Source organism: Oncorhynchus mykiss, chromosome 14 (genome assembly GCF_057628025.1).
Source record: "Oncorhynchus mykiss isolate SJ-2025 chromosome 14, ASM5762802v1, whole genome shotgun sequence".
Taxonomy (NCBI): domain Eukaryota; kingdom Metazoa; phylum Chordata; class Actinopteri; order Salmoniformes; family Salmonidae; genus Oncorhynchus; species Oncorhynchus mykiss.
The window spans coordinates 20,131,341-20,146,581 of record NC_143035.1 but is presented as its reverse complement, the minus strand read 5'-3'; the positions used below and the strand labels follow the sequence as shown (position 1 = coordinate 20,146,581).

At 43.7% G+C, this 15,241-nt stretch overlaps 1 protein-coding gene across 1 annotated transcript in view; it reads left to right on the top strand.

The window, feature by feature from the left end:
• Positions 1-15,241, top strand: part of LOC110488958 (short transient receptor potential channel 3-like) — a 58,689-nt gene that overhangs the window by 20,350 nt on the left and 23,098 nt on the right. The window contains exon 5 of the mRNA XM_021561455.3: positions 13,619-13,783. Coding sequence (XP_021417130.2) covers positions 13,619-13,783 — 165 coding nt within the window. The remainder of the gene's footprint in view (positions 1-13,618; positions 13,784-15,241) is intronic.

Below are 15,241 nucleotides of genomic sequence, written 5' to 3'. Positions count from 1 at the left end.
ACATGTATGGTATATGCCAGCCAGCCAGTAACATGCATGTTATATGCCAGCAAGCCAGTCACATGTATGGTATATGCCAGCAAGCCAGTCACATGTATGTTATATGCCAGCAAGCCAGTCACATGTATGGTATGTGCCAGTTAGCCAACCAGCCAGTCACTTGTATGGTATATGCCAGTCAGCCAGTCACATGTATGGTATGTGCCAGTTAGCCAGCCAGCCAGTCACATGTATGGTATGTGCCAGTTAGCCAGCCAGCCAGTCACATGTATGTTATATGCCAACCAGCCAGTCACATGTATGGTATATGCCAGTCAGCCAGTCACATGTATGGTATGTGCCAGTTAGCCAGCCAGCCAGTCACATGTATGTTATATGCCAGCCAGCCAGTCACATGTATGTTATATGCCAGCCAGCCAGCCAGCCAGCCACCCAGCCAATCACATGTTTATTATGTGCCAACCAGCCAAGCCAGTCATGTGTATGTTACGTGCCAGCCAGCCAATCACGTGTAGGTTATGTGCCAGCCAGCTGAGCCAGTCACATGTATGTTATGTGCCAGCCAGCCAGTCAGTCAGTCAGTCAGTCAGATTTTTAGTGCAGCAAAATTACCCTGAATTGGAGGCAGCCAGGCACATGTATGCTGCCAGCCAGCCAGCAAACTTCTTAGTACAGTATTATTAATCATAGGACTGGGTGAGCTTTGCCTACTCTGTGGGATTTCCTGCGCTCAAGGTCGCACGGTGATGTGATGTTAATCAAGCTAACAGTTAAATGGCATGGATAAAAGTGCTGCACTCCCTGCATAAAGGGGCCATCATACACTGCAATTTTAAAAGATTAGATTTTGACAATAACTAATACCTCACTAAGGCATTCTTCTTGCCATAATGTGTGAGGTTCATTGAGGTATAAATGCATGATGGAATTGAAACCGACATTAACGTGATTGATTAATTAGCAGCCGTGGTAAAGGACGTTGTCTCCTCCTCCACCATGGTAAATGATGTTGTCTCCTTGCCACCAGGTGATGGTTCAGATGTCATGGTATGAAACTCAGAGGAGGCCTCAATCTGATTTGGCTCTGTACTGTTGTTTTATGAAGAAGAAAAGGATAATAACATATTAATATGATTGAGGGATTTTTTTATATTATTGTTTTGTATCCTTTATTAAACCAGGGAAGTCCCATTGAGATTGACATTTCCTTTTCAAGTAAGCCAAGGGCCATATGGTTTAAGTGTCTCAGAGTAAGAGTGCTGATCTAGGATCAGGCCCCCCTGTCCATGTGTCACGTCTACTCCTGCTCCTCCCCTCCGGCATTGACGTTGCCACAGTACTAACCACCGGTCCTGGGATTCATCAGTACGCACACCTGGCATCCATCATTACGCGCACCTGCAGATCATTATGATTCACACCTGGATTCCATTACCTTCATCATTACCTCCCCTTTATCTGTCCCTCCCTTACGTTCATTCCTCAGTCGGTATCATTCCTGTGTTCATGCTATATCACCACTGTTACGCTGTCTCGTTTCATGTTTGTTGATTTATTAAACGTTGCACCTGCTTCTTGACTCACAGCGTCATCGTTACACCATGTAATCTTATTCAAAACTGACCGTGAAGCAGCACTCCTATTCTGAAAGGCTTGGTACATAAGGGCCCTGGCCAAGAAAGCACCATTTATTAAAGACTTGCTTCGGAACTTTGGCAACTACTAAGTATTTTTAAACCTCACACTTTGAGCTGGATGTGTCAATGTGTAGTTCATACATGCATAATAAATGAGCAGAAATAATGTCTTCACTAAAATAGCCACAAAATCCCTAGTTTAAAAGTGAGTCTTTTTCTGGAAGCTGTGCTAAGCCATTTTCCCTACATTTTCCCCCACGTGGGCCAACCCCGTAGCAATTTGAGTTCTAGCCAATGAGCTTCAGCCCCTTGCCATTTGAGTGACAGCTAGCAAGATACACACACAGCCGAGCGAGTGAGCGCAATCACGTGGTGCACATATCTGCACATACTCTACATGACCAAAAGTATGTAGACACCTGCTCGTCGAACATCTCATTCCAAAATCATGGGCATTACTATGGAGGTTGTCCCCCCTTTGCTGCTAGAACAGCCTCCACTCTTCTGGGAAGGCTTTCCACTAGATGTTGGAACATTGCTGTGGGGACTTGCATCTATTCAGCCACCAGAATTAGCGAGGTCGAGCACTGATGTTGGGTGATTAGGCCTGGCTCGCAGTCAGCGTTCCAATTCATCCCAATTCATCCCAAAGGTTTTTGATGGGGTCGAGGTCAGGGCTCTCTGCAAGCCAGTCAAGTTCTTCCACACCGATCTCAACAAACCATTTCTGTATGGACCTCGCTTTGTGCAAGGGTCATTGTCATGCTGAAACAGGAAAGGGCCTTTCCCAACTGTTGCCACAAAGTTGGAAGCACAGAATCGTCTAAAATGTAATTCTATGCTGGAGCGTTAATATTTCTCTTTGCTGGAACTGAGGGGCCTATCCCGAACCATGAATAACAGCCTCAGACCATTAACTTTACGGGTTAAATTAACTTTTACATTAACTTTATAGGCACTATACATTGGGGCAGGTAGGGTTCTCCCGGGATCCGCCAAACCCAGATTCGTCCATTGGACTGCTAGTTGGTGAAGCATGATTCATCACTCTAGAGAATGCGTTTCCAGTGCTCTAGAATCCAATGGTGGTGAGCTTTACACCACTCCAGCCGATCCTTGGCATTGCACATGTTGGTCCTAGACTTGTGTGCAGCTGCTCGGCAATGGAAACCCATGTCATGAAGCTCCCGACGCACACTTTCTGTGTTGACGTTGCTTCCAGAGGCAGTTTGGAACTTGGTAGTGAGTGTTTCAACTGAGGACAGAGGATTTTTACGGGGCACACACATCAGCACTCGACGGGTCCCATTCTGTGAGTTTGTGTGGCCTACAACTTCACGACTGAGCCGTTGTTGCTCCTAGACGTTTCCACTTCACAATAACAGCACTTACAGTTGACCGGGGCAGCTCTAGCAGTGCATACATTTGATGAACTGACTTGTTGGAATGGTTGCAACCTATGACGGTGCCACATTGAAAGTTATTGAGCTCTTCAGTAAAGCCATTCTACTGCCAATGTTTGTCTGTGGAGATTGCATGGCTGTGTGCTTGATTTTATACACATGACAGCAACGGGTGTGGCTGAAATAGCCGAATCGACTAATTTGAAGGGGTGTTTACATACTTTTGTGTATTTAGTGTATGTGACATAGTATGCTACTTTAAGAACTACTGGCTAAAAAGCATGCAGAAGTACCAGAGAATCTCTTTAAGCAACCAGGTGGAATTCTTAACACCACATCAGAATGATAAGGAGGCATTTGAGGTAGTGCCAAATCCCATAAGCAGTGTAGTGCGTTTACAGTGTTTCTCAGCCTCAGGCTCCCACTTGAGAAATACATTTGCAAGCAACATCCTCTCTCCCTATTGTCAATGGATCCAGCCTGAGGGAGCGCTTTGCTATTTCGCAAGCCCCCAAATTACATTTTCCTAATCTGCAGCAGAGATGCAAACTGGAGCTGGCGCTCTTCACACTCTAACACATGGACACATGGAGGGGAATCCTGATTGTGTGTGCCACGTTTCCCCTCAGGAACATTGAGTCATCTGGATCCAGCTCCCCAGAATGTGACTTAGCTGTGCCATGACCACAGATAGAATGCCATGATTGACCTCCCAGGATGTGACCTAGCTGTGCCATGACCACAGATAGAATGCCATGATTGACCTCCCAGGATGTGACCTAGCTTTGCCAGGATCACAGATAGAATGCCATGATTGACATCGCCAAGATGTGACCTAGCTGTGCCATGAACACAGATAGAATGCCCTGATTGACTGAACACATAAAGATCTATTTTATCCAGCAAAATGTTGTTGCAGACTACAGATGATGTAATACAAATCTCTTTGACAGATGCCTTGGCACCGCCACTGTGATTTTGGGCTTAATCAAATGAAATTGTATTTGTATTTGTCACATATTTGTCACACCGAATACAACAGTTCTACAACAATCTTTTGTGTCAGTGTAGTGTGTGTGAGTGAGTGTATATACAGTCTTGTGAGTGTGCATAGTCAGTGTAACATAGTGTCAATGCAGATAGTCCGGGTAACCATTCATTTAACTATTTATCTGTCTTATGGCTTGGAGGTAGAAGCTATCTCTGAGCCTGTTGGTCCGAGAGCCGATGCCATACCGTTTGCTGGACAGTAGCAAAGTGAACAGTCTATTGCCTGGGTGGTTGAAGACTTTGGCAATTTTTTGGGCCTTCCTCTGATGCCTTATATAGAGGTCCTGGATGGCAGGGAGCTCGGCTCTAGTGATGTTCTGGGCCGTCCGCACCACCCTCTGTAGTGCTTTGCGGTTGAGGGCAGTGCAATTGCCATAGCAAGCAGTGATGCAGCCAGTCATGGTGCTCTCGAAGGTGTTGCTGTAGAACATTTTGAGGGTCTGTGGGGCCATGACACATTTTTCAGCCTCTTGAGAGGGAAGGGACGCTTTCTTCACGACTGTGCGGGTGTGTGTGGACCAGAGATGTAGTCCTTAGAGATGTAGACGCAAATGAACTTGAAGCTCTCGACCCGCTCCACAACAACCCTGTCGATGTGGATGGGGTCTTGCTCTCCTCTCTTTCTCCTATAGTCCACAATCACCTCCTTACTGATGTTAAGGTGAAGCTGTTTTTTGACAAGTCCGTCTATTGTTTTGCCAAAAGACCATTTGCTCCATATGTTAAAAGCCCATAAGTGGAAATTCACTGTTTTGCAACTTAAAGACGACAAATAGAGCTTACCCATGAGGGTGCACAACAATTGAAGTCAATAAGTCATTGTTTTAGTCAAAGTATGATCAGTGGTGTATAGTATTTACAGTGCCTTCGGGAAGTATTAAGAACGTTAACTTTTTCCACATTTTGTTACAGCCTTATTCTAAAATGGATTACATTTTTAAAAATCCTGAGCAGTCTACACACAATACCCCATAATGACAAAGCAAAACACGTTTTTAGAGATTTTTGCAGATTTATTGAAAATTAAAACAGAAATTGACATAAGTATTCAGACAATATTGCTATGAGACTCGAAATTGAGCTCAGGTGCATCCTTTTTCCATTGATCATACTTGATGTTTCTACAACTTAATTGGAGTCCACCTGTGGTAAATTCAATTGATTGGACAAGATTTGGAAAAGCACAAACCTGTCTATATAAGGTCCCACAATTGACAGTGCATGTCAGAGCAAAAACCAAGCCATGATGTTGAAGGAATTGTCCATAGAGCTCTGAGACAGGATTGTGTCGAGGCACAGATCTGGGGAAGGGTACCAAAACATTTCTGCAGCATTGAAGGTCCCCAAGAACACAGTGGCCTCCATCATTCTTAAATGGAAGAAGTTTGGAAACAACAAGACTCTTCCTAGAACTGGCCGCCCGGATAATCGGGGGAGAAGGGTCTTGGCCAGGGAGGTGGGGGTATCTGTACTATACTTTACTATTTATATTTTTGGCAACTCTTACTTTTACTCCACTACATTCCTATAGACAATAATGTTATTTTTAGTCCATTCATTTTCCCTGACACCCAAAAGGACTCAGAACATTTCAAATGCTTAGCAGGAGAACATTTTTGGTCCAATTCACACACTTGTCAAGAGAACATCCCTGGTAATCTCTACTAACTCTGATCTGGCGGACTCACTAAACACAAATGCTTTGTTTGTAAATTGTGTCAGAGTGTTGCAGTGTGCCCTGGCTATCCGTAAATTTAAATAACAAGAAAATCTTGCCATCTCGTTAGCGTAATATGATGAATTATAACGTATGCACTTCAAGTCAGGAAGCAGGTGCAGAAGGTGAGTTTAATAAACATGAACAAGGCAGATAAACAAAACAAGAGAAATGTACTGAACTTGAACAAAACCAATGCTGCCTGATAACTGAGGCTACTGTGTGCTAAATAAAGGGAGCATAATCAAGGTGATAAGAAAGTCCAGGTGTGCGTAATGATGTGGAGCAGGTGTGCGTAATGATGGTGCCTGGACCGGTAGTTAGTAGACCGCCGACACCGAGCGCCGGAGAGCGGGAGTGGGAGTAGGCGGGACAGTCCCCCCCCCCCCCCACCAACGTGCGGCTCCAGGAGTACGGCCCCGAGGGCGAGTAGAAGGCCAGTCCAGATGGCGGAGATGGAAAATCCCGGACGATGTTGGGGTCCAGGATGTTGGGGTCCAGGACAAAACAGCGCCCTTTGGAATTACAGCTTCTGGCAAGGCAGGCAGAGCGGGAGGTTCCTGGTGGAGAGCCAGACACGATCACCATGATGGAACACTGGAGCCTCACTTCGGTGGTGGTCCGCCTGCTCCTTCTGGCGGTGGACGGCATGCTTTAGCCTCACGTGGGCAGTGTTCCAAACTTCCTCTGTGCGACGGAACCACTCATCCACCACAGGGGCTTCGGTCTGGCTCAGGGTCCACGGGGCCAGGGCCGGCTGATATCCCAGGACGCACTAGAAGGGAGTCTGCCAAGTGGAGGAGTGACAAAGTGAGTTCTGGGTGTACCCAGCCCAGGGAAGGAACCAGGCCCACTCCCCCTGCCGGTCCTGGCAGTGACTCCTAAGGAACCTCCCCTTCCTCTGGTTGGTCCTCTCCACTTGCCCGTTGGACTGAAGCCGGTACCCGGATGTGAGGCTGGCCACGGCCCCCATCTTCTCCAAGAAAGCTCTTCATAACCGCAACGTGAATTGGGGGCCACGGTCGGAGACAATGTCCTCTGGAAGGCCATAGTGCCTGAAGACCTGCTGAAGTGTGCCTCAGCAACCTGGAGGGTGGGTAGGGAGACCAGAGAGAGGGATAAAATGGTAGGATTTAGAGAATCTGTCCACAGCAACCATAATAGTGGTGAAACCATCAGACGGAGGGAGATCAGTCAAAAAATCCATGGACAGGTGGGACCAAAGCCTCTGAGGCATGGGAAGGGGTTTCCCTGCTGTAGCGTGTCCCGGGGATATTTGGTTTGGGCACATATGAAGCAGGAGTTGACAAAGAGGGCGACGTCCTGCGCAAAGGTGGACCATCAGTACTTTGCAGAGATGGATTTAACGGTGCAGGTGTTACCTGGGTGTCCAGCGGTGAGGGATATGTGCGCCCAGGTCAACAGTCGGTCTCTTACCCCTGTGGGTACGTAGATGTGCTCAAGAGGGCAGGTAGCAAGCAAGGGTTCCCTCTCCAGAGCCTGGCGGATGTCCACATATACGTCCCAAAACATGGGGTCAATGATACAGGGGGACGGAATGATAGGTTGGAGGGCACTTACAAGACTCTCAACTGACATGGAACCTAGGAAGGGTTTGGCAGAACTATGATGATGGAATACTCATGCCTACCTTGGGAGATGGGTGATCATGGGGCCGCCTCTCCGCCCCAGTGGACCCTGTGTTGGAAGGCACCAGACACGGCTGAAGCTGGTGCCCCTTCTGGCTGCCATCTGGACACAGCCCCAGCTGTCTCCGGTGACGCTCTGCCACAGAGAGATGTGTGGCCCCTACCTCCATGGGTTCAGGATCTGCCTCAGAATGAACAAAGGAGGAGGGCGAGGAGAGTTTTGGTGCCGGCGCTCCCGAAGAAGGTTGTCCAGATGGATGGCCATTGCGATGAGCATGTCTAAGGAAAAGTTGTTGGCACGTCGATTGCATTTGGACCTCCTCGCGCAGTCATCTACTGAATAGGGTGCAGTACACCGGCGATGTCGAGCGCCGGAGAGAGGGAGTGGGAGTGGGAGTAGGTGTGACAGGAATGTGAAATGATTTATACTTTTACTTTTGAGACTTAAGTATATTTTAGCAATTACATTTACTTTTTTGATATTTAAGTACATTTAAAACCTAATATTTATTTTTACATTTACTCAAGTAGAATTTTACTGGTGACTTTCACTTTTACTTCAGTCATTTTCAATTAAGTTATCTTTACTTTGACTGAAGTATGACAATTGGGTACTTTTTCCACCACTGAGTATGATATATTTGGGCTTGAAGTGGGGACTTTTTTCTGTGGCAATGCCGTATGTTTCCCATATGATATGACGGCTAATACAGTGCCTTGTGAAAGTATTCGGCCCCCTTGAACTTTGCGACCTTTTGCCACATTTCAGGCTTCAAACATAAAGATATAAAACTGTATTTTTTTGTGAAGAATCAACAAGAAGTGGGACACAATCATGAAGTGGAACGACATTTATTGGATATTTCAAACTTTTTTAACAAATTAAAAACTGAAAAATTGGGCGTGCAAAATTATTCAGCCCCTTTAAGTTAATACTTTGTAGCGCCACCTTTTGCTGCGATTACAGCTGTCAGTCGCTTGGGGTATGTCTCTATCAGTTTTGCACATCGAGAGACTGAAATGTTTTCCCATTCCTCCTTGCAAAACAGCTCGAGCTCAGTGAGGTTGGATGGAGAGCATTTGTGAACAGCAGTTTTCAGTTCTTTCCACAGATTCTCAATTGGATTCAGGTCTGGACTTTGACTTGGCCATTCTAACATCTGGATATGTTTATTTTTGAACCATTCCATTGTAGATTTTGCTTTATGTTTTGGATTATTGTCTTGTTGGAAGACAAATCTCCGTCCCAGTCTCAGGTCTTTTGCAGACTCCATCAGGTTTTCTTCCAGAATGGTCCTGTATTTGGTTCCATCCATCTTCCCATCAATTTTAACCATCTTCCCTGTCCCTGCTGAAGAAAAGCAGGCCCAAACCATGATGCTGCCACCACCATGTTTGACAGTGGTGTGTTCAGCTGTGTTGCTTTTACCCCAAACATAACATTTTGCATTGTTGCCAAAAAGTTCAATTTTGGTTTCATCTGACCAGAGCACCTTCTTCCACATGTTTGGTGTGTCTCCCAGGTGGCTTGTGGCAAACTTTAAACAACACTTTTTATGGATATCTTAAAGAAATGGCTTTCTTCTTGCCACTCTTCCATAAAGGCCAGATTTGTGCAAAATACGACTGATTGTTGTCCTATGGACAGAGTCTCCCACCTCAGCTGTAGATCTCTGCAGTTCATCCAGAGTGATCATGGGCCTCTTGGCTGCATCTCTGATCAGTCTTCTCCTTGTATGAGCTGAAAGTTTAGAGGGACGGCCAGGTCTTGGTAGATTTGCAGTGGTCTGATACTCCTTCCATTTCAATATTATCGCTTGCACAGTGCTCCTTGGGATGTTTAAAGCTTGGGAAATCTTTTTGTATCCAAATCCGGCTTTAAACTTCTTCACAACAGTATCTCGGACCTGCCTGGTGTGTTCCTTGTTCTTCATGATGCTCTCTGCGCTTTTAACGGACCTCTGAGACTATCACAGTGCAGGTGCATTTATACGGAGACTTGATTACACACAGGTGGATTGTATTTATCATCATTAGTCATTTAGGTCAACATTGGATCATTCAGAGATCCTCACTGAACTTCTGGAGAGAGTTTGCTGCACTGAAAGTAAAGGGGCTGAATAATTTTGCACGCCCAATTTTTCAGTTTTTGATTTGTTAAAAAAGTGCCTTATTGCTTAAATGAACAGCCACCTGCAAAATAACATTCAAGGAACTTGTTTATCTATTTTTGATGTTCTGTTGTAACATTTGCATTGGTGTTTTGTGTCTGATGCACTCAGGGTGTTGTTATATGTCATTTGCGAAATGCATCATGAGCAAAGTAATTGTAGCCTATCATTTCACTTCCCCTGTGAGAACCATGAGCACGGCTGACTTGGCTTTGCTGTACCGCAGCTAAAGCCTGCCAGTTTCACCATGTCCATTATAATGTAGAAAAACAGTCTCTTATGGAAGATGCCAAAACTTTAGAGATAACAATAGATGATGAAGTCAAAGATACTGGTTTCCATCTGTGGTGAAGTTTTCCCTATTATGCTAATGAAAACTCAAGTAGAACTAGTTTAGCCAGCTGGCTAATCCTATGACTACAGAGTAGTTTGAAAAAAGACCGCAACAACAACTAGTTAGATAAGGTTAATAAGATGGCTAGCTAAGGTTAGCATGCTACCTAGCTACACTGACAGCTGTCAATTGCCTATTTGTTGATGTTTCTCGATCACTCGAGGTGGAAGTCATTACAACATTATTTCCCTCCCCCAATTCGTGAATATGAATATGTTGCCTGCATCATTCTTCGGAGGTGGAACCTAAACAAAAATTATATCGAAATAGGGGCGGCATTGCCCTCTGGTGGGCGCATTTTAAAATCAAACGATGTGTATAAACCCTGGATTGCTTATGCTATGTATTGGCCAGTGAAAGGCTTTGAAGCCACCGGTCAGCCATATTGGTACTCCTCAGAAGGAGGAATTCTACAATCTTTCAATATAATCTTTCAAGGACAAAATGGTATGTATTACAGTAACATTATTACTCTCTAAAAATATAGATTTTAAGGGATATAAGGAAAACAAATGTAGACATTAATAAATTAATTTCTATATCGTCCAAAATATAATTTTTTACACTGGAGTAGGAGTACCAAGATGGCTGCGCGGTGGCTCCAAACAAATAGGGTTAATGCATATAATTGGTTAAAGTGGAAAGACCAGTGCCAATTTTTGTTAATTGCAACTTTTCCAACTTTTCCAGTATATCATCCGGCTCTGTGTGCACTTGCTATGTTAATGATGCTGAGTGTTTGGTGTCATCACTGTGACTTACGGTTTTATGATTTTTGTTGTCAGGCTTGGGTAGGTTACTTTCTAAATGTAATCCATTACAGTTACTAGTTACCTGTCCAAAATTGTAATCCATAACATAACTTTTGGATTACCCAAACTCGGTAATGTAATCTGATTAAATGCAGTTACTTTTAGATTACTTTCACCTTAAGAGGCATTAGAAGAAGACAAAATTGTATGTTACCAATTGAACCACATCTATTGCAGGTTAAATCAATGTTAAAGTTTACATAGCTGGCCATATATGGATGTTAAATTTTACTTCATGGGTTGGTTATGTAGGGTTCTTCTAACCCATCGCTTTCTACTACATATAATAATACGGTTAAATTATGTCCAAAAATGGATGTAGCAACTACAGATAGACTTAAAGGGGCTATCAGAAGTGTGCGAGTTTGAGCATGTGTCAGTTAGATGTTGCAGGAGGGCATTTTTCACTGGCTGTCCACTGGTTTCAGAAACAATGTTTGATAGGCAGCTTAAACTTCTTGAATTCAACCATTATTGTGTTCAAATACACATTAAGATTTGTGAACAGCCATCCTCAACAACCACAATCCATAAGGCGCAAATAGCTAAGGGAGAGAGCAGCAGTGTGATTCACATCAATGCGCTCTGGTAGATATCAATAATAAGTGGTATCCATATCGCCGTAGACACTGCTGTCATCCTAAACCTTAGCGTTTATTCACATTGGATCATCTTTGAATGCTGACAGCAGTTGCAACATTGGAAGACATAGGTTGGACTGTAGCCTACAAAAGCCTATTCCTGCTTTTTTCACACGATCCATCAAACACATTTGGTGTGTCATCATACTGGTCCCTGACTTGTGTTCAGACTCACTCAAGTGGAACCACCTTAAACTTGTGCCGTTTTTCAACGCGATTTGAATGTCATTGAGAAAACAGAGACGTGTTAAACATCCTTTCTTTATTTAAAAGTAATCCTTGAAGTAATCCTCTAGTTTTTCAAAAGTATCTGTAATCTGATTACAATATTTTTGCTGGTAACGTAACGGATTACATTAACTGTTTTTTTAAAATCCCTTACATGTAACTGATTACATGTAATCCGTTACTCCCCAACCCTGTTATATTGTCATTATAGTTTATTTGTACGTGTGTTTATGTTGCTGCCTGTTGCCCAGGGCGCCCTTGAAAAACATGTCAGTGTGACTCACAAGGTTAAATGAATCATAAAAAAATAAAAGGATTAACTGAAAACGGAGTTGTACAGCAAGTTGAATCTTTAGTTGGTACTTCAGACAACTGAAACAAAAAACATGCCATTACAGTTAGCTTGTAAAATGGGATTCGAAAGGTTAGATAATGCATAAAATTAATTAAATCATAAAGAAGTTGCATAGCAAGTTGAATCATTAGTTGGCACCGTATAAAATTGTATAAAATACCATTCCATCATGATAAATAGCTTTAAAAAGCTTTTGAAAAACTGTTAGGCAAAGTGACATCTTTCAGGATGACTCAAACCACCATTAGAGCTTTTGAACACCTATTGTAGCTTGCTACCCCTGACAGACATTGAGTTTCTACCTATTGATTTTTGCCCAGGTTTTCTCACATGAAATGTTTTAAAATGTCCTTATCCTGTTACTGGCAGGTTAATGTTCACCTCAACTCTTCTGCATCTCGTTCTTGTCCCATGATTTTTGTACACTGACAAATCCCAATGCCACACGGCTCTCCCTCTCCAAAGAATCGATAATAATAGACTCACTGCTCCTTATTCATAGCCATTCTGGCTTTGCCTCGATTCCTCATTCAACAGCATAATTAATTGGCCATATTTTCCAATTCAGTCATTGCTAGCCTTGCAGCAAAAAGGGGGAGCCGATGTAGCACAACCATGACATTAAAAACCCAAAGGCACAGATGTTTGTTATTCATTAACCTAGTGGGTTCCATTCAGAACACATTGCACACTTGAGGATAGAGCTTGTTTCTTGCTACAGGTGGCAATGCACCTCTCTCTGACCCAGAATTAATTTTGTCTGTATCTCAAAGTTTTTCTCGAAGTACCTGGGAGCAACAGTTTGAGGGTCAATCCCATTTAAATCCCAGGAAATGGCCACCACTCCCGTCCATGATTTCTTTCTTACATTGGAATTGCATGTCTGTTTGTACCCATATTAGAATGAACATGGGAACTCAAACTTTTTACATCCCCTTGATACTGGTTAATGTTCTTATCTTGTAGTATTAGGTCTTTACAAAGCAAATAACCAAACGTTTGCTGTTATAAAATGGTTATGGATTGACTGGGCTGGCAGACGGTGTCAAGAAAACCCACAAAGAGAACTGTTCAGTTCATTAATGGCTCAGTAGCTTTTGATTGAAAACTTCCATTACTCAGACAGGGAACACCACCTACCCAAATCTTCCCAGAGCAGCCACCGCTGACGAGAGCGTAATGTATTTCCCCAGATTTGATCAAGCCTGTTAATGTGATTAAATGAGACCCCCCCCCCCACACACACACACACACATAGACACACACTATAGGCCCACTTAAAATGCAAATGACCAACCAATGACTGGTGTCCACCTGGTGCCTACAGAATAGATTCAGAACTGGGTTTTCATCCTCATTGTCCAGACTAAACGGAATGGCAGTGTAGAGGATGAACCAGGTCTGCCACTCAGCCTCTTTGTTTCCCTAGACTGCTTTTCCATTTTATTAGCTCTATTATAAAGACAGTATATAGCTCATCCCTGCTTCCCCAGGCTGCTTCCCGATTGCATTAACCTAAACATTACATCTCATTTCCTGTTTTCTCTCTCCTCCCCCACAGTTCGTGGCACACCCCAACTGCCAGCAGCAGCTGCTGACGATCTGGTATGAGAACCTGTCGGGCCTGAGGGAGCAGACTATCGCTGTAAAGTGCCTGGTGGTGGTGGCTGTGGCCCTGGGTCTGCCCCTGCTGGCTGTGGGTTACTGGTTCGCCCCTTGCAGTCGGGTAAGAGTACCACGTCCACTGACATACTGCTGACTCTCGCTTACCATTTGTTGTTGTAGTCAGAGAAATGTTGATGGAGTATGTTTGTTTACAAAACTGCACAAACGCTCGTATGCCCATGCACGCTGAGATGTTGAACTGTTGTACCCTCTTTAACCACTCTGGTTATTATTTGACCCTGCTGGTCATCTATGAACGTTTGGACGTCTTGAAGAACGATCTGGCCTTGTAGTTGGAATCCAAAATTGGCAGATTTGTTATTTTTTTTATTTTGAGAAAATGCGCCTCCAACATCGTGGAGAAAAAACTCACAGTACATACTCTGCTGTTCTATCTTGCGTGAAATTATGTACAATGATGTCAGAGGTGTTCGTTGTTTGACGTAACGTCTTTGTTGTAATATCGTAAACGGACCTGGCAGTTTCCCCGCTATAATCTCCACAGAACACAGCCAGAGGAGGACTGGCCACCCCTCGGAGCCTGGTTCCACTCTAGGTTTCTTCCTAGGTTCGTTCCTTTCTAGGGAGTATTTCACTGCCACTGTGCCTCTGCACAGTGCTCTTTGGGGTTTTAGGCTGGGAATCTGTATTGCACTTTGTGACAACTGCTGATACAAAAAAGCTTTAGAAAATAAATGTGATCGCTTTAATTTGATTGATTGATGATTGTTTTGCAATGTGACATGTAATGTCTGCCAAGAGAGTATAGATATAAATCTGGCATGCAAGGCCACCCACCACCATCATTCCTGCCACTCAGAACCTCTCAGGTAGATCAACTGGAGCATAACCAGGTGGTAGAGTTCAAAGTGAAATACGGAGGCAGTGTTGGGACAAAATTCACCAATTGTGTTCCCTTCATTTACCTCAACTCAAACCAGAGTATATGAAGAGTATTGTTTCTAGCCCATAGAATGACATATATATGGTTCCATTACCCAAACTTCCCATTGAAAAGTAAAACAGACATTTACAGCCCCCTGTGATTAAAGTAAATAAGTATAGGAGTGTGAGGGTAAGTAGTCTAGTGGTGTGAGGGTAAATAAATATTCTAGGAGTGTGAAGGTAAATAAATAGTCTAGGAGTGTGAGGGTAAATAAATAGTCTCGGGGTGTGAGGGTAAATAAATAGTCTCGGGGTGTGAGGGTAAATAAATAGTCTCAGCGTGTGAGGGTAAATAAATAGTCTCGGGGTGTGAGGGTAAATAAATAGTCTAGTGGTGTGAGGGTAAATAAATTGTCTTGGGTGTGAGGGTAAATAAATTGTCTTGGGTGTGAGGGTAAATAAATAGTCTCGGGGTGTGAGGGTAAATAAATAGTCTCAGCGTGTGAGGGTAAATAAATAGTCTCGGGGTGTGAGGGTAAATAAATAGTCTAGTGGTGTGAGGGTAAATAAATAGTCTAGGAGTGTGAAGGTAAATAAATAGTCTCGGAGTGTGAGGGTAAATAAATAGTCTCGG